The sequence below is a fragment of the Epargyreus clarus genome, unplaced genomic scaffold, assembly GCF_041222505.1.
Source record: "Epargyreus clarus isolate Ecla_fem2 unplaced genomic scaffold, WU_Ecla_fem_2.2 ptg000029l, whole genome shotgun sequence".
NCBI lineage: Eukaryota > Metazoa > Arthropoda > Insecta > Lepidoptera > Hesperiidae > Epargyreus > Epargyreus clarus.
Window position 1 is genome coordinate 5028022 of NW_027332235.1, and position 20087 is coordinate 5048108.

At 35.9% G+C, this 20087-nt stretch overlaps 2 protein-coding genes across 3 annotated transcripts in view; one reads left to right on the forward strand and one right to left on the reverse strand.

Moving 5' to 3' along the window:
- Window positions 1-20087, forward strand: part of Stim (stromal interaction molecule) — a 67199-nt gene that overhangs the window by 29632 nt on the left and 17480 nt on the right. For both annotated transcript variants that reach the window (XM_073089438.1, XM_073089439.1), the window contains exons 4-5: window positions 5534-5646; window positions 6799-6914. In XM_073089438.1, the coding sequence (XP_072945539.1) occupies window positions 5534-5646; window positions 6799-6914 (229 nt within the window). The remainder of the gene's footprint in view (window positions 1-5533; window positions 5647-6798; window positions 6915-20087) is intronic.
- Window positions 950-2302, reverse strand: LOC140754434 (uncharacterized). Its single transcript, XM_073089443.1, has one exon. It carries the CDS (start codon window positions 2178-2180, stop codon window positions 951-953), a length of 1230 nt encoding a protein of 409 aa, XP_072945544.1. The 5' UTR covers window positions 2181-2302; the 3' UTR covers window position 950.

The following is a 20087-nucleotide window of genomic DNA, read 5'->3' on the forward strand; positions in this document are numbered from 1 at the left end:
GGCTGTGCCGCTGCAAAACTCGGCAATGCAACCTTCCCCGGTGGGTGATGAAGGTCGCAAAGTTGAGAAGTCCTAAGAGGCGTTGCGCCTGCTTGAGGGTCCAACTGCCAGCAGCGAGGAGAGTTTGTAGGCTTTGGCGTAATTTGTTTACTTTGTCTGGGGGCAGGGACGCAGTATTGGTTTTGGTGTCCCAAATTATGCCCAGATATTCTACTGTCCTCGTCGGAGTGGTAACAGATTTTTTCAAGTTGATACGCCATCCTAGACTGGTCAAAAACTGTAATGCCATCCTGACCTGACGTCTGAGAGTTTCTTTGCACTGATGAACAATAAGGTAGTCGTCCAAATAAATCACCAGGCGTAGACCTTTCCTTCTCAGCATTTCGGCAGTCCAGTTTGTTACTGTAGCAAACATTCTGGGTGCTGCTGAGAGGCCAAATGGCAAACAAGTCATTTGTAGAAGCTGTCCGTTGTAACTGACCCGAAGGAAACGTCTGTGTTCTATTCGAATAGGTATATGGTAATAGGCCTGACTGAGGTCCAACTTCACCATCCAGTCGGCAGGTTGAAGGAACTGAGGCATTTGACGATAATGAAAAAGATGAAAATGCTTCGGGGACATGTATTGGTTTAAAGCTTTTAAATTGAAAATCATTCGACTCTTCCCATTGCCTTTCTTTACAAGAAAAAGTTTCGAGATGAAAGATGGAGTTTGAGGAGCTGGTTCTAAAATGTGTTGCTGTAACATGACTTCTATCTCGCAAGACATTTTGGACGATACAGGGGTTTGAAACAGATTTAATATTTCTGTGGACGGCATGATCAAAGGGGGTGTTTGATTGAAAGGAATACGGGCCCCTGATATCAATTTTATTACAGGCTTGGGCGGATTGAGTTCTGTCCAGTTGTTTAAGTAGTACCGTAGGCAGCCCCCCCAAAAAGTCGGTGTGTCATTTATTTTGATGTCTTCTTTTCCTATTGAACTTGTTCTTCTGTCCCCTTGACTTTTTCCCTGAATTATCGTAATCTTTTCTTCCGGGAAAGTCCTTATCTCGGAATTGATTTTTCTTACTTGCTTGTGCACGAAAGGGTTTATTTCGAAATGAGTTAGAAGATGAAGGTTCTGGTGACGTTAAACGGTTTAGGCGTGCAGTTCGAGTAGAAAACTTCTTATCTAGCTTATCTAAACCTCCTATCTTACTTATATATGCTGACAGTGCCTCGGGATTAAATATATATTCTGACGAAGGCGGCGCTCTGTCGAGATCTTCGCGCATGTATTTCTGCTTTAAGTTTTTTAACAACGCACGACGACGCGATTCTAATACTTCTGCACGCTTGCCGCATATTATTTGCAAGATATCTTGGGAAACACTGGTAAATTTAGATTCATTACCAAATAAATTCTTAAGATTTTCATAAAGTGAAATAGGTGTTAGTTGCCCTTCGGATTTTTCTGACCAATTTATTAAGCTCTGTAACGCACTGTTAACATACTCATTTTGGGCCAAGAAGGCATTCGACAGTGCAGCATAACTACGTTCTATTTGACTTAATTTAAAAGAAGAAAAAGGATCTTCCAAGCTTCGTAGTTCTTCATTAATTCTTAGTTCCGAAAAGGCAGGAAAAGCAACGTATTTTTTCTGAATATCGATATAACGTACTGAATTCCATTCGGGTGTATCAAATCTTTGTAAAGACACAATTTTGGCAACTCTATCCGAACTTGCTTTCGGCACCGTGGGTTCTTTAACTGAAACACTGGGTTCCGAAATATTTGGGATTTTTGAACCACTGGGCGGATGTAAAAAATTTTCTCTTGACAGGCTGGATGTAACGTCTTGTGTGGTTGTTACCTTTGAGAGGTTAGGGGCCACTGTAGCTTGAGTGTGCACTGTAGCGTGAGTGTGTACATTTGTGTCTTTACTGACAAAATTGGCCTGTACAATGTTATTCAAATAACTCACCAACTGTTGAGATAAGCAATCAAACCTTCGATCCAACTCAGATTCCTTTGATGTAGAACGACGTTTACTACGGCGGCGGCGTTTTTTATGCGATCGGCTACTGTTTGAAGTGCCCTCAGAGTCGCTTTCAGAAGATTCACGAGCACTTGAATCGGGAGCACGTGGTCTCTTCATTGCTGCCGCCGATGGCGCGACTAGCTTTTCTTTATCCATTTATCACAGCTCACGAAACTACTTTATGGAAAACAATGACTATTCTAAAGCAAAAATTTAAATCAAACTTTCTACTTTTCTCTCAAAAGTTTGTAAAACTTTAGAACTTTGCGACTTCACAGATTAAGAATGACGCAACAATCATTAACTAAAATGGCGGCTTCCGGTTTGTAAGTTAGTTCCGAGCAGGAAGGTGAGGGCGCCAGGGGCGCGAGTTGCCTGGAAAACAGTGACATCTGACGGCGACAAGCAGAACGAGAAGGATGTACTCTCTCATAATGGACTTCGGACGTCAACCGGAACACATAATGGATCATTTACCACGTTGCTTCAAGATGGTTTGGTAGAGAAAGGCTTAACGCCTTACTCGTCCTTTCTCTACCAAACTGAGTTTCAGCAAGGCAAACGATTTCCTACACATACGGTATCGTTGTATTTGCACTGACGACGATTGTCACAGAAATTACAATTACGCCTTTATAGTTCCTTAGCCGCATTGCATTTGTTGCATCAAAAACAAATGCCCACTACCGTGCCGACAGTAAGCGCTGGCTCTTAGTGACCAACCCGTATTTCTATACAACTGGTGTCTAATTTGGCTCACACTATTGATAATTATTGATAGTCTTATTGATTGTTAGTAGCTTTAAATTAGCCACGTATCCTCCCATTCAGCCATCACGCCATTCAAAACAGACACGCCAGTAATTTTCTATTATAATAGGTTTGTTGTCTTTACCGATATACTACAAAGAGGTCGACCACCTTTTAAGTTGATAACACCTCAGCTATCATGTACATTTCTTTTGCACTTCTCATTCTCAACAGTTGTGCTTATTAGCAGAGCTTTCTTTTTATATCCCACTATTGGACACGAGTCTCTCCACAGAAGAGGGAGAGACCTGGAGCGCACTTTATGAGGTGAAAATTAAAGATGAGATAGAAAGCTTTCAAAAAAATTTCATTTATAAGTTCGTAAGGTGGTAGATACAATTATAAGAATTATGTGAACCACTTGTGTGATTTGGATGAGATGATAAGCAGAGATTGCATTAAGGCGTTAAAACTGAAATCTTCAGAGATACCAATGTCTTAGTGAACAACTTTTAGTGGGACTCCTATGTAGGTGTATCTTATGTAGAGTCTATTCCATATGGCCAGATAAACAGCAATGAACATTTAACAGAAGTTGTTTGTTGTTTGTATTGTATTACTTTTTTTTGACTAGACGAACGAACAATATTACGTAAACATATACAATGTTTGTTTACATTTTGTAAGGTTAATGACCTCACCACTGTCGCTATGTATAAATGAATAATAAGATGTAGATAAAACAGGTTTTTTTAGAATGTTGTTGACATACATATAACACGCAACGAGTTTTAATTCTAAGAATTACTGATGACATTTACATAACATTACGTTTTTTTATGCTCGTGTGTTCTTCTGAAATAAAAGATCCATGAAACTCCCTGTAAAGTACCATATCAGCAGTGGCGGACTAAGGTAGTAGGAGGCCCGGGTCAGAAAGTTGAATGGGGCCTCCAGTGTAAAAAGTTCACCTGTGATTCAGTGACCTTTTTTTGTGACTGATACAAATTTCATAGATTGTTTGGTTCTGACTACTATTTTTTAGCAACTGTGTTTCGGATCGGGATACGGGATAGGATCGGGGGCCCGGGGCGGACCGTCCCTTCCGCACTTTAAGCTGCTAGAGCAAATGAATAGCCTTTAAGACCAGCTCATATTGACAAGATATTTGTTTTATCATTTAAAATTATTGGTATTATGAAAATAATAAATATTCTGTAAGGCTGGTCTGCATAGAAAGCTTTTCTAATATTATACCAGTAAGAAAAGTAGTAGCCCATACATAGTAAGTAACCTATATTGCCTATGGACATCTCTAATCAACCTTAATGAATGCTAGAGTGAAGAGTCTCAGCTTAAGTCGGCCACAGATACGTTACACCTTATTCTAGTTTGACGTCAAATTTTAGAAAAAGTCATAATATAGTTCGACCAGGACGCTACCGATGCCTCCTATTGTTTGTATGTAGCATTTCCTACGTTTTGGTTGAAGGGATACCGGCTAACTTATATATGAAGCAAACGTCTAAGTCCTCACGACTATTAATACGTATTGTGCTTGTTTTATAATATAAATAGCAGACCAGCATGCAGTCCACCTGATGGTAAGTGGCTACTGCCGCCCATGGACTTCTGTAATCTACCGCAGATAGGATTAGATATCCTACCTGAGTTCGGCCACAGTTGTGGAGCTACCCCTGAGGACTAAGTTGGAACGCCTCGAAAAAGTATGTCTCCCTTACCACACCCTTCAAACCAGAACACATCAGCGCTTAACAATGCTTGTTATTAGGCAGAAATAGATGTGGCGATAGTGCCGCCGGAGTCGAACTACAAAGGGTTCTACCACCTTCAATTTAGTTTGTGTATTTAAATTCAGGTATAACCTTCGTTCTATATGGAGTTGGTTATACACATCAATGGACAGCAGTTCATGGACTGCATGCTCATTAATATTTCAATCTTAAAAAAATATAATAAAAGTATTATGAATACAAAAAAGCAACTAAATCACAACGAAACTGTATCAAAACTGGTGGTTTTCAACACTTTCCTGTGTTTGCTTTACTCTTCAAATTATCGTTCATTTTTCTGGCTACAATAATGGCCGTTTTCCGTTACCGCGCTCATAAATATCTTAAAAAGATCGCCTGTTACATCACTCTCGGTTAAAATGTTTATTTTAATGTTTGCAATTTGAATAAAACGCTACCTCATCGACCATTTCCTGCGTTTTTATATTGGACAGCTCTCTTTGAGAGTCACTCAATTTGATGTGCCTAAATGCTAGACCTCATTGTAAAATAAATATTTGGGTATTCGTGAGAATTTTATAACGATAACAAATTATGTTAATAAAAAAGAAAATAGGTTTTTGGTTTCAATAACAAAAATTAGTATACGCGAATTCTACATTTTTTTTATATTTAATATTGAAGTAGCATGCAGTCCACCTGATGGTAAGTGGCTACTGCCACCCATGGACATCTGAAATCAACCCCTAATAATATTAGATTTTTACCTGAGGTTAGGCACAGATGCGCTACTACCCCTGAGGACTAACTTAAAACGCCTCGGATAAATACTACCTTACTACACGCTTTTAAGCTGAACAACAGCATGTAACACAACTGTTGTAATACAGAAATAGGTCTGACAATGTTGCCGTAGTCGAACCACAAAGGTCTCTACCACTATCCTGAAAGCTACTTAGCGATAATCTTAATGAGAATAACTACAACAGTTCCTTTAATTTCCAGGTCCATAACTGGACAGTGGAGCAGACGGTGGAATGGCTCTCGCAATCAGTCGACCTGCCGCAGTACAAGACTCTGTTCCTGCAACACAAAGTCACTGGTGCTACTCTGCCCAGGTAATGAACCATATTATATGTAATAGAAGTGCTCAGGAGATATTATAATATAAGAGGAGCAGACGAGCATACGTCAGATGGTAAGTGGCTACTGCGGCCCATGGACATCTGTAATCAATCCCAAATAGGATTAGATATTCCTACCTGAGGTCAGCCCCAGATGCGCCGCTACCCGTGAGGACTTAGCCAAAACGCCTTGGAAGAGTGTGTCTCCCTTACCACACCCTTCAAACCACAGCACAGCACATAAAGCTGCCGGATTCGCACCACAAAGGGTTCTACCACCTTCAATTTTATTATTACTATCCTTCTACCTGCGATTCCTTCGTATGACGACCCGCGTGGCGGAGCCGTCACCATACCGGTCTGACGCACAGAGGGTTCCGGGTTCAATCCCCGGCCAGACAGATATCTAAATGATGAATTTAGATTTCTGGGTCTGGGTGTTGTATTTTTCTATGTGTGTGTCCATGGTACCCACTACACAGGTTATCCTAGTATGCGGCTGTGAGAGTAGAAAGCATTTATTATTATTATTACTACCTTCAATTTTATCATTACTTTGTTATCCTTACTTCCTTACTAATATTATAAATCCGAAAGTAACTCTGTCTGTCTGTCTGGTTGTCTCTTCTTCACGCCTACACCGCCGAACTGATTTTAATGAAATCTTGTACAAAGATAGTCTGAGACCCAAGAAAGGACATAGGATAGTTTTTATCTCGGAAGTCCCGTCGATTAATCGGAGAATCGATCTTTTGGACCAAAAACATCGATTATTGTAATTGATATTAGTAAAAATTGAATAACGCATTTGATCAAGTGATGACTTTAGCAAAGTTGTTGTCCATAAGCCCACGAAGGTTTCAGAGTTGGTACGCCACTGCCATTCCAATGAAGGTACGAATTTTCGGTTTTATGTATGTTAGTATGTCATAACGAAACATAACGAAACACCTTGTGAAGTGGTGGTAGTTGCTTTGACATTCAAAAAGTGATCTGTAAAGAACCTATTTTGAATAAAAAAAATTGATTTGATTTGATTTGATATTATTTTCTTTTAAACGTGGGCAAAGCCGCGGGCAAAAAGTAGTTACCAATATATTTGTAGTTTCTTGCCAATATTGTGTTACAATTGTGTTTCCTGTCCAGGTTGGCAGTAAACAACATGCAGTACTTGAGCAATGTCCTGGGCATCAAGGACCCCATACACAAGCAGAAGCTGGCGCTCAAGGCCATGGACGTCGTGCTCTTCGGACCACCCAAGGGTATGTGTCGATTTAAGTACCTTACTATTATAACACGAGTTTCATTAGTACTAGTGAATCTGGGCATAATACGAATTTAAATAATAACAGTGCCATCTATCGGCTATTTTATATTTTAATCTGAAATCAACAACACATAGACAAAGTTTTTTTTAAACGGTTGAGTTGGACGGATGATAGCGTGTACGAATACAATGGCATGTGATATTAAAATGAAATGAAGAGTAGGAAGATGGAATATTACTGAGTAGCAAAGCTTCCAACTTAGTTACTCATTAATATATGTAGAGATAGCTTTCCATAAATTATTGTGTATGTCAGTATCTAACATGTAAAAGATTTAAAAAATATTAAGAACAATGGGCATGATGACAGTATTAAAAAATCGAAGAATAAATTATTTACTTAAAAACAATATGTTGAAAGTATTCTCAAAAAGAGTCCAGTTTTAATAAAAACTTTAAGATTCATTATATTTTCAATAAAATAAAAGTATAAATTAATGCAGTCGGCCATCTTGTCTAAACTTGTCATTTTTTTGGCGTGTCACCGTATTGCTCGAACTTGTCTATGGGATATTGAAGCGTGACGTCACTCGCGGACGCCATGACATCCGTGAGCGTTTTCGCGCTTAATTCAAACTTTGTTTTAAAAATGATAATATTTCCGTTAATACTGAATTTATTGCCGAAATAATACGACTTTTGGAATCAGTAGACATGTACCTACATTATAGAAGGGGAGTTCAAAATTTGTCATCATGCCCATTGGTTGGCTAAAGTGACTAGCCAGCCATTCATGGAAATCAGCAATCAACCCCATAAACGATCTCATGGTCTTACCTCAAAATACGTACGGTTGCTTTGCTACTCCTGAGAAAGACTATGTTTACTAAGATACACACATCTTGTGCGTGTGTGTATACTGTGTATCTTATCAAACACATCAAACCTGAACATAACAGCACTAAATAACTCTATTAAAGATTTGATCAATAGATGGCGCTACATACACCGTGATTTTAAACTAGAGAAACTATTTATTTAATAATTAAAACAAATCCCTGAATTAAATGTGTCTTTATTAAGTGCACTTCTGTGTTTACACGTTTTATTTTTAAAGGGTAAATAACATTGTGATTAATTTGAAAATCCTAGCACTAAAATCGCATTATTGTTTTACTCTATAGTACCTGGTTTAAAGTTTTAACAGCTTACTTATGATATATATTTTTTGTTATGTTTTTCATTGTATAGTTATATATTGTATATAGCTTACACTGTATATATGTATATATATTGTACATTTGTAAATACTTATTGAGTTTTAGCTGTTTGTTTGTGCATTTAAATCCCTTAAATTTATGTATGTGTATGTGTCTGTAAGAAATGTATGTAGTTCCCATACATATGTACTTAATGTGAATGATAATTTCATTAACCTAAGCCATCTAAGGTCAGAAACTCTACACCGCTTATAAGATCAAATGGTACTTAGTGTAGAATTGACCCTGTAGTTCTTACTACTTCTACTTCCTAGTTTACATTTATAATACTGCTGGACTCTTAAGGTTTTATATTGTTTGAGATGAGTTGATTTTAAGAAAATTTATGTTTTGTATTTCCATAGATTTTGGGAATTCATTGAAGAGTTTTGGGTGTTAATAGTTTTATACAATTTTCTGAAATAAATGTGACAGAACCAGTTTTGAGACAAACGTTACGAAATTGTTATTAGGTGGTCATTTAGTTTGAATTACGAATGTTGAAGAACCCCTTGTGGTTTAACTTCGGAGGCACTACCGCCACACCTTTATCTGTCTAATTACAACAGTGTTTGGCGTCGCTGTGTTACGAACTGAAGGCTGTGGTAAGGGAGACATACTTTTCCGAGGCGTTACAGATTAGTCCTCAGAGACAGCGGCGCATCTGTAGCCGACCTAGGGTAAAACTCGTTATCTTATCTGGCGTTGATAATAGATGTGATTTGTAGTATAGGTAGCAGTAACCATTTACCATCAGGACTACATGCTACTTTTATATTATAAAAATGTGTTTTATTTTTACGGGATAAAATTAAAGATCCGTATCATAAGTATGGAGGCAGTACAATATAATCTTACAAATACGTTATTCCCCACAACAATTGTCGGCTAGTCACAACTTCTAGTACATTTGTATTATAAAGTGTCCGCAGTCAATTGTTACGATCATTGCTCTCTAGTATATTAGTATTTATCTATGATCATTGCTCTAGCGAATGACCAAGCGGCGACATCAATGTAATACACTTAAATAATAACGCCAGTTTTCCTGTTTTATCGAACTTTGAACGTCAATTTTTGTACAATTTTGACTTCTAATGTGCTAGTCTGTGATTAGTGTGTTATGGTAATGACAAGAAGACTTTACGATCTTGAATGTTGGTTTTTGCTTCTAATTATTGTACATCCAAGTGTAATATTTATGCTAATTTACTCTTTTGCTATCAGTATTTTTGGTACTAAATTCCAAGGTTTTTTATTTCGTCTAAGTAGGAAACAAAACGTTAGTTCACCTGATAGTTAAGGGTTACTGCCGCATATAGACATGTGTGACCATTTTCATATAAAACTAGCTGACCCGGCAAACGTTGTGTTGCCATATAAATAAAAAAATGTTAAGGATGAACGACCCTTATCACTTTGGGGTATGAAAAATAGATAATAGCTCCTCAGTAGATTCTCAGACCTACTGAATATGCATATAAAATTTGGTGAAAATTGGTAAAGCCGTTTCGGAGGAGTACGGTAACTAACCTTGTGACACGAGATTTTTATATATAAGACTAGCAGACCCAGCAAACGTTGTGTTGCCATATAAATAAAAAAATGTTAAGTGTGAACAACCTTTATCACTTAGGGGTATGAAAAATAGATAGTAGGTTTTTATGCACACTTCAAAACTCTTTTAACACTCAAAACCTCTTGATTTAATATTTGATTAAACACGTGTTCGACAATAACTCAATGATAACAAAATATTTTTTTCAATTCGATCGCAGCGTCAACTGTTGGGAAAAACTATCTTTAAAATAGATTATTATTTAATATTTGAAACTGCGATGGTAGCGAAGTCTGTCGAATCCAATGTGAAACATTCCAAAATCAACAACTACTTACGAAATAAAAATTAATTAAAAAAACCTTTTCCCACGGACTAAATTGTGAATCTAAACCATTCTCAAGTCCCCTTGAACACACACAACAAATTTCATCAAAATCAGTCGATTCGTTTAGGAGGAATTCAGTGACATACACACGCACATAAGAAATATATACAGGGTGAATTTTTAAAACGGGCCTTCAGGGCCAAATCGGAAACTATAAGGATTAGCGAAAAATGCTGAAAGGAGTTACGAGGCCGATTTTGATAAAAACTAAAACTGCATCATTACTTTTTTAAAATAACTTGTTCCCTAACCGGAATCGAACTAGTTCATTTTGAAAAAAAAAATGCACCCTCTATATTATTTCACTATCTGATAGTGTTGATTATAAGGATCAAAATCTGGAAAGTAATGATAAATGACAAACTAAAGGAAAAGCCTCAATTTTAAGAAAATACATATTTTTTCATATTAATTTGGCAGTTAAGTTCCCGCCATTCATTAATTTAAACATTTCGTGTATTAACATTTTTTTTTGGCTCAATGTTTCTAATCATTCGAAATGGACGTTTTGTTTCCCAATAATTTATATTTTTATGTCCGACTTAGCTAAGGTTATTTTTAGGACCATTAAAATAGATTTACTTGCAATGGGCGGAAATTCGTTTAATACAGATGTAAAGTTGACAATTTGCGAGAATTACTATTTAGAGTCAAATCCGAGTGATTACTAAAAAAAGAAATATAGAAAATCATATTTAACGTTCAAACGAAGTTGTAAACAACAAACAATAATAATTTACTATTTAATCAGTTATCTATTTTCATTAAAAAATAAATCCTAAAAACGGCGGTAACTTATTTGCCAAACTATTACTTTCACATACTAAGCCGTATGTCATAGTCATAATATCGAATAATTAGTTGATTAACCAACAAATTCTTCAATGGTATGACTTATGTCTGTTTCTAAAGAATTATACATAAATCATTTGTTATGTATAATCCTTAAGGATTAGTATGCCAATGTATGGAAGAATACGTATTTTCTTCAAAATTTTCCTTTTCCTTTAATTTGTCACATAACATTACTTCCCAGAATTTGATCCTTATAAGCGACACTATCAAATAGTGGAATAATATAGAGGTGTAATTTTTTTCAAAATGAACTCGTTCGATTCCCGGCTAAGGAAAACAATATTAATAAAACTAATGATGCAGTTTTAGTTTTTATCAAAATCGGCCTCGTAACTCCTTTCAGCATTTTTCGCTAATCGTTATAGTTTCGGATTTGGCCCTGAAGGCCCGTTTTAAAAATTCACCCTGTATATAAAGATGAGGCTGCTTTCGGAAGCCGAGCACATATGCATTAGCCAGTGAGGTGATCGCCTCATAGGGAAATCAGTCACCATCCACAGACCCCACCCTTATACGGACACCCAGAACTGCTTCACGCCATGAGTGCTCGGGGGGAGGTCACAGGGATCATGGACAAAAAAATCGTCGAGTCCGATTAGCACTTGGTCAGATTTTCTTCGTGGGGTAATCCTGACTTGATTTCCAAGGATATGCTGGACATTGCAATAAAAGTCTCCCCCCCCCTCCCCCCAGAATAAGAGGGGGGTTATTCACGCTGTAAATAGGTATGGTGTTGGTTCCTTCCCGGTAGAATTACACTGGACCTACCTTTTAAATCCAAAGGTTATATATCGCAAAATTAAATTTAACAAGAATATTAGCATTATGGAGAATCATCTTAGTCCAAGTGCATAGCAAAGTTTTTGTTCTCGACATCAAGTGGGACTAGGCCTATTCGTGATTGGGTACTCATCTTATGGCTATGGTGACCATGGGGACAGTAACATTAGGTCCGAATTTAATTTTATTATATTTGATTCAAATAATTAAATTAATTAGGTAATATTAAACTTATAATTACGTTGTAACTTGATTTTTTTCCTTGTGTAATTATGAATTACCTACTTCATGTAGTTTTTATTAATTGTCTAATTGTAGGGATGTAATTAACAGTATTTTTTTAAAGAAACATCCTAATTACGAATCAAATAATAACTTAGTGATATATTTTTTGTTACTTTGCTATGCGCCATATCAGTTAAATTAAGAAATACTTAACGATATGGTTTTATACATAAGGCTTTAATTACTTCGGCATACTACCACTTGCAATTCCTTCACGCTTTGTTCAGAATTAATTGTTTAAACTAACTACATTCAAGGGCAACTCAATATAGGAATCCCCCCATTAAAATTACTTCGTATTAAAATAAAACCTATTTATTTTAATTGTATTCTGTATATATATTTATCTGATCTTTATCCTCTCAATTTACATTGCATAAATAAGACAGATTTTTATTTTGCAGCAGTATAGAAATACAATATTCGCATTTAATATATAGACATATTATATATGAAACACAATCATAGATTTCTGATTTTTTCCTTACCAGCTATAATAAGAGGCGCATTTTTTTATAAGCGTGCTGACGAGTAAGGATCATTTCACATGATCATGTAGCGTGAACGCAACAATTGATCCGATAATGCGACTTTTTATAAAATATAAGAGTAGCAGACGAGCATGCAGTCCACTTGGTAGTTAGTGGCTACTGCCGCCTATGGACATCTGTAATCAACCCCAGATAGGATTTCCTACCTGAGGTCGGCCACAGATGCGCCGGTATCTCTGAGGACTGACCTGGAACGCCTCGGAAAAGTATGTCTTCCTGAACAACCTTCAAACCAGAATTCAGAAGCGTTCTCTCAGTATTAAACTCTCATATGTATGCAAACCTCGCCATTTACATGGTCTTGTTACAATACAAACGTATCAACGCGGAGTTCGTTTCAAGCACGTTGACGGATCGCTGATAAATCGTTGACAAGTCGCGACGTTCCTAAATTCAAAATATTACATCACTAGATAATCATTGAGTCTACTTAAAGGAAGAGTCCTTTTTTAATATAAACATTTTCAACTCACTTCACATTGTGTTGATATCAATTTTACTTCAACCATGTGTATTTTTAGACAAAAATTATGTTTTATTATTTCATACTTTTGCGAACAAGCGAACGTTTTGATTACTATAATATCTGTTCGCGGGTTATTACAACCTGTAACTTATTATTAAATCACACTTGCTAGGGACGCCATGATTTTTGTAAGACCAGACAACTATTCATAGTTGCATAGACGAGGGCCGAGGAGTGACACTTGGTAACGACCCATTTGGTCGGTCTACCATTGTTTAAATTGTTATGATTATAATAATAAATATTTTATTAAATTTCAATAACGATTAACCACGGTATTATCTGTTAGGTTTGTGCTCATTGTCCCTGTAGTCCCGGGACAAGTATAGGGCTACGGTATCGCCTGCCTGTCGTAAACATTATTTCCGAACAAAGATTACATATTATTACTTGAATATGATAGTTAAAGCTCTAAAGAATTTCTTATTTAATTAACGGCAATTAACGGTCTTTAATAACATCTACTAATCATTCGCACGATTACGTGACGAAATAACGAATGACACAACGACATTAGGACCGTCCCGCGAACAACGAAACGCGCGGTGTCACCAACGTTACATCACGAATCAACATTGTGATATAGCTCCATTCAAACTCTCGGCTCGTTCGACGTCGTTTGTGATGATTTTATTGTTGTTTTTTTTTGCTAATAGCACCGTTTTTGTGATGTGATGTGATGTGTACATTATGTACAATGTGCACACGTGACTTTGTGCGGTGGTGATAATGTTCTAGATGATTTTTGAGAGCTCCTTCGCATTGGGCGTCTCCTACTGTGTTCATTTGTTGTACAGTGGCGGTATTGTGGATTTGGATTATGAAGGTGATAAGTTGTGATTAATTATAGATATAATTGTCTTAATTCTTTATATAAAATGAGTTTAGAATCAAGTGTTAATATCAGTAATATTATAATTAAAATTCCTGTTTGTAAATTTGTGACAAATAGTTTTAGGAGTTTTTTTAATTATAAGTTATACAGATAATTCGTAACGGAATAAATGTTTTTTAGGTTCGATTCTTCCTTTTATGGATATATTGTTATAATGATCTTAAGATATAATATAAAGAAATGCTCATTGCTATAGGAAATGGAAACAACGTGTGCAATGTAGCAACAGATGAGTGGCGACTGGGCTAGAATTCATTATCATTTCTGTTCTTCACTGGGCATGTAAAATTTTGTATTTGTACTGTTATATTACCATTATTTTATAGTCTATAATAATTAATGTTGAAGGTGGTAGAACCCTTTGTGGTTCGACTCCGGCGGCACCACCGCCACACCTATTTCTACCTAATAACAGCAGTGTTAGGCGCTGCTGTGTTCCGGTTTGAAGGGTGTGGTAAGGGAGACAGACTTTTCCGAGGCGTTCCAGCTTAGTCCTCAGGGGTAGCGGCGCATCTGTGGCCGACCTCAGGTAGGAATATCTAACCCTATCTGGGGTTGATCACAGATGTCCATGGGCGGCAGTAGCCACTTACCATCAGGTGGACTGCATGCTCGTCTGTTACTCCTATATTATAAAAAAAGTAACAGTTAATCGTCGCTTAAACCAATTAGAAGTATTTAAGTTAATTCTACCCAGTTTGAATAAATATTACGAATATGTATGTGTCTTTTCGTAGTAGAGTACCGTATTCGTATTACTAAGTAGGATGAATATAATACTGACCTATTATAACTATACTAATACAAACTCATACTAGGATGAGATTGTGGTCAGTTTATCAGGCCGCTTAATCAAACACGATATTAGACCGCACCAGATGACATATGATGGCAATCTTAGTAATGGCAAAGCAACTATGAACAGCTTTAAGTAGACCAACGGTTCTACATACTATTGGTATAAATTTCAATAAGCACTAGGGGTTACTTACCATCAGGTGGACTGCATGCTCGTTTGATACTCCAATCCTATAAAAGAATTATCTAATTCACGCTTACGAGATACCCACCCCTCTGATATGCGTGCGGTGCGTGCTGGATAACGATCGCTAAGTACTAATAATATATCGATTTTATGGCATAACGGTTTAGTCTGCTTAGTACTTGATAAGACTTCTTACATGTCTGTCTCATTATGAAGGCATGGACGACATAAGCGCATAATATGATATAATTGTTAAGACTAAGTACTGTTGGACTGATGGACGCAAATAGCCCAGTGGTTGAAATTCGGCCTCACAATCGGAGGGTCCGAGGTTCAAATCCTAGATACGATTTTTAATGTTGTGTATATGAAAGTTTAACTATTATAGCGATGCAGTAAAACAGTGTGAGTAAAGCTCCATGCCTAACAGTGTACCGATAAAAAACAAGCTTCCCTTAATGAGATAAAAAATGCATTTAAACAAAAACAATTTGTAAATGTTAAAAAAAATGATTAAAATATGTCGTATATATTATAACGTTATGTTTGAAAATGTGTTTGTGTTGAAGCTTCATTGTTCTTTAGATCTTAAATAAGATTCTTAAATGCTGAATCTGGCGTGATTATAAGTACCTGTAGTGATTACGTGACATTACAGCCATATTGTAAGGACAAACGACATAATTAGAAATAATAAAATAAAGAGAATTTATGTTTAAGGAAATTTATGAACTAGTTATGGAAATATGGAATAATATTCATAGTAAATAATAATCTTGTTATGTTACCGTCCTGCTATCGAGCAAAAATCTCTTCTTTAGTACAATGTGTAGAATTCTCAGGCGCATTAGAGCCTCGCGATTACTTCCTTTATCCTTAAAGCTAGATGTAGCAAACTCACAGCATCACGCTAGAAATAAGTGTGACGGCGGTACTTCCTCGCTGAAACTATATTAAATCTACTATCTTTCAAAGCTTGCTCGGCATTTAAACCCTGGTCACTCAGTGTAAGGTCATGTTAATATAACTAGGGTACTTGCTAAGTCCCTAATATTATAAAATAGGTATGCAACGTACAGTTACGTTTTTACTCAATTAATAAATTATTCATGAGATTTAGAAGACATATTGTAAGTAAACTTTTTCACGGAGATGAATATTAGTATACTGTTTTTCTCTATAAATACTATAGATACAAAAGATAAATTGTTGTCAACTTATTATTACCACTGTTAGACACGGTTCTAGTGTAGACATCTAAGAATAAGAGTCGTGTTGGGCTATGTGTCAAAATGTCTAATCTAGGGAATATGAATGCCTACTCACGATAAGCTACATAATTATTTATTCGTCAAACCAGTTGCTAACTGGTTATAGTATGTGAAACGATTATCTTAACTATGGTAGGTAATTATCCGATAGTAAGTACTTGCGGTCATCTGTACAATGCAGGCTGGATACAATTTAAAGATGCATTAGTCACACTAAGACACAAGATGTAAAAGATTTATATTTAATAGCAGTTTATGGTCAACCTGACAAACGTTTGATTTGAATGAAGTTCGTGGGACTTGTTTGTGATGTTAGAGTTTGTGATGTTAGAGTTCGAGTAGACGTTCTCTTCCCACAAAAAAGGTTAAACGGTTTCGGAAAATGTTTACAAACATAGAGTAAGGTAACTACGTCACGACAAAATTTAATTATGACCGACCTACCTTAAGGTAGGTTATAATTAAATTTTGTCGATCCAAATCATTTGCCTAGCTGTTTGATTGAATATCTGAATTTCAATTGAGGTAGGCTTCTACTTGAACGTCGTTAAGTTAAACCTAATCTAAATGGGACTAGAATTCTACCTGACGCTCAACATGGTTCAATAACTCAGTGTAACTAAATTCTGGTTTCCAAAAATGTGTCGCTAACCCATCCCATTATTTTTATTCAATTTATACCAACTTTACCTACCGACATCTTAATTTGGCTATTTTTAGTGATTAGAAATTGTCCATTGGAAAGGGAATTTTGATTTTTGTGTACTTTACACTCGTTGTAATAAAATCGAATTTTAAAAATATTTTATTAATCTTGACTCATAATTTTACTTTTACTGTGAAAATTCCACTTAGTAACTAATTAGTGTAACGTATTATTTTTGAAATTTTACTTGCAAATTGCTATTGCTAACCTAGTTAACTAGGTATTTTATTATAGTTTAATTTGCTCTTGGTAATTAGGCTTTTATGACAAAATTTATTTAAAAAGAATTATAATCTGCTATAGGTATAAATGAAATAAATATACATTTAAGTAATATAGCTATTAGCTACCTATAGCCTATGGTTTAGATTAGCGGTCGGCAACACTGACCACATAAGCTATATGAGGTAATGGTGGTTTCTTTTGTAATCGGAAGGAGTCTCTAAAATTGGTCAGTCAAAAAAGGTTGTCCAAAAAAATAATATCTGAAATTTGTCGGCCGAAAAATATGTCGTCAAGATTAAAATGACGTAACACGGGCAAGAAATAAGATTCTAAGAAGAATAGCAGGCACAAGGAGAGGGTAGTGAACCAACACCAGAGGTCACCCGTCCTCGAAGTGAGCTCGCTGCAAATGCTTGACTGATGCGGCAGCTCCAATGATTACATATAAAAAGTTACAACACAAATTACATCGAACATACATTTTAATTTGTTTTAAAACACTGCTTACTTAACTCATAAACTCGATTTCGTGTCCTTATCTCTTACATAATGAATGATACATTATGTTTAAAGCACGTGTAAAACTAACCGTGAAATATTAATTATATCGCCGTTAAAAAATCTATTGTTGTGAAAACTGGCGTGACATCAGAGCCAATAAACGATATGGGATCTATTATTGTAACAACTAAACCATAGAGCGCACAGCCTCCCAGTTAATGTGAGAATCGACTCGCGACTTGTAAGATCGCAGCCGATGTACAAAATTAAGCAACGCCGGGCGCGGTCAGGAGTTGGATCGGTGAGCGTTAGTTGTTAAGTTTTATACGCTCTTCGGTGTTTTCAAGGGACGTTAAGGCGAGGCCAGTTAACTCCAGTTAAATTATGATAGATCAGTCGATAAATGTTCTCGCGAAATTTATGGTTTTGAAAATATCCGAAATTTGGGATATGCTCCAGACCTTCCACATTCATGAGATGAAACTAACGTAACCGAGAACCCAATTTTTATAAGTATACACCAGAATATATTTATAATATTCTTGTGACAAATTTCAAGGTAAAATGACTTGTTAACAGCTAACAAAGTTATCAGGCAATATGGGCGTCTTCTATAAATGAGACATTTCTCAGACGTCTATTTGAATTTTTGTCACAAGTATCTATAGAGGAAAATGACCATTTATGGTCAAGGTGACTGTGCCCTTTTACTTATTCTAATGCATAATTTCTACTTCATTGTAAATACTCCTTGAGAAGCAATGGTAAGGTTAAATCGGTAATTCATAAATCGCTATTCCTCAGCAACTAAAAATATTGGCCAATATAAGTTGCTATACCGTCAAGGTCTTAAATTGTGTTTTATGTAATTGCAATAAATAATTTTACGTCAAAGGCAAAATAAACGTGACAATAGAAATATCTATGTGATATCTAGTATACATTTACGAGTAATAAAAAATAAGAATACATAATGTACTTAGAAATGGGTGTGTAAAAATTACATAAAAATTAACAGTAGGTATTACAGATAGCCACGTCTATTACGTTCATATCAGTCTATATCAGTGCCTTTGTTTTATTGTAATTGCCTCAGAGGCGATGAGGAAAGCCTTGTTTCACTTACTTAGTGTAAGCAATTAGACTAATTAACGTCTTGATAAACTTTTTTGATATTTTTTGTACATGAGTTTAAATCATTGATGCTCAAGATGGTCTCTATAGACCTCGGGGGTCGATGTAGAGCTTCATGTTTATGATTGTGCATCTTATTTTTGCTGATTGTATTGCGGTAAAATAAAGTACTCTTATAACTTTGTCTTTCTCAAGGCGTGTGGTACTCTTTCACACCTTGGTACCTTTTGAAAAATATACGGTCTACAAGACCACAAAAATTTAGAATCCTCAGCGAGTTTTGGACATTTTATATTATCAGATTGATAACAACAATTTCTTATTTCACATACTCGAATTATTATTATTAAAGGTCCGTTATATTATTGCCGTTAGTATGATTGTGTTATTTCGTCCAATTATTTTATTAGTAGTATAGTAATATTTGACTTAAATCTTTTTTTTTTTGTTCAAGTTCTTCGACTATTTTTTACAGTATATCCATTTACATATCAAGGAGGTCAAGACGCTCGAGTTCGTTAGTCATATGCACGTCATATGTAAACAGTTCGTTACAAGATATATGCTAATAGATCAAAATTTATGTCTGCAAACTCAAAACACCTAAATCAGTTCCTTGACGCCCACTTGCAGTCACTGACGTTATATTTAATTAGCAAAGAAAATTGTTCCGTCAAAGGTTTTGTTCTTTTTGAAAAGCGGTATCAGCGTGTTTGAAAAGTGAGTTAAAATTGATCTGTCAACCCTAAGCATCTCTGATTTTCAATGATCTCATGATCATGAATGGTTTCAATTTTCAATCATCTCTGATTATATGCGTATGAGGAATTAATTAGCCCTTGCCACAAAGGCGAAGTATAACACCGTGAGGAACCACGACATACCTGAGATCTTAAAAATATTCACGAAAAGCGTTCTTTCAATGCACACTTGGTCAGCACAGTGGACTATGTATTATGATCTAACCCAACTCAGGAGATTCGAACCAGTGGTACAGTAATGAGTTGATGATAATTATGTGAACTTTTTGTAGTTCGACTGCAGCGGCATTATTGATACGTCTGTTGTTGTCTTATTACAGTGATTTAAAGTTAATTTTCACAACAAATATTTTTTCACGGCCTTACACAATGTATATTTTTTACTGTTGAAGATTGCAATTTATGGTGACATCTCAAATAGGATTAGTATGTGACAACGCCTTAGATACTGAATTGAAACGATTCAAATATTAGTGCACACTGCACAG

Coding starts and splice junctions, on each gene's coding strand:
- LOC140754434 (XM_073089443.1), bottom strand. CDS start 2,180: ATGGATAAAGAAAAGCTAGTCGCGCCATCGGCGGCAGCAATGAAGAGA.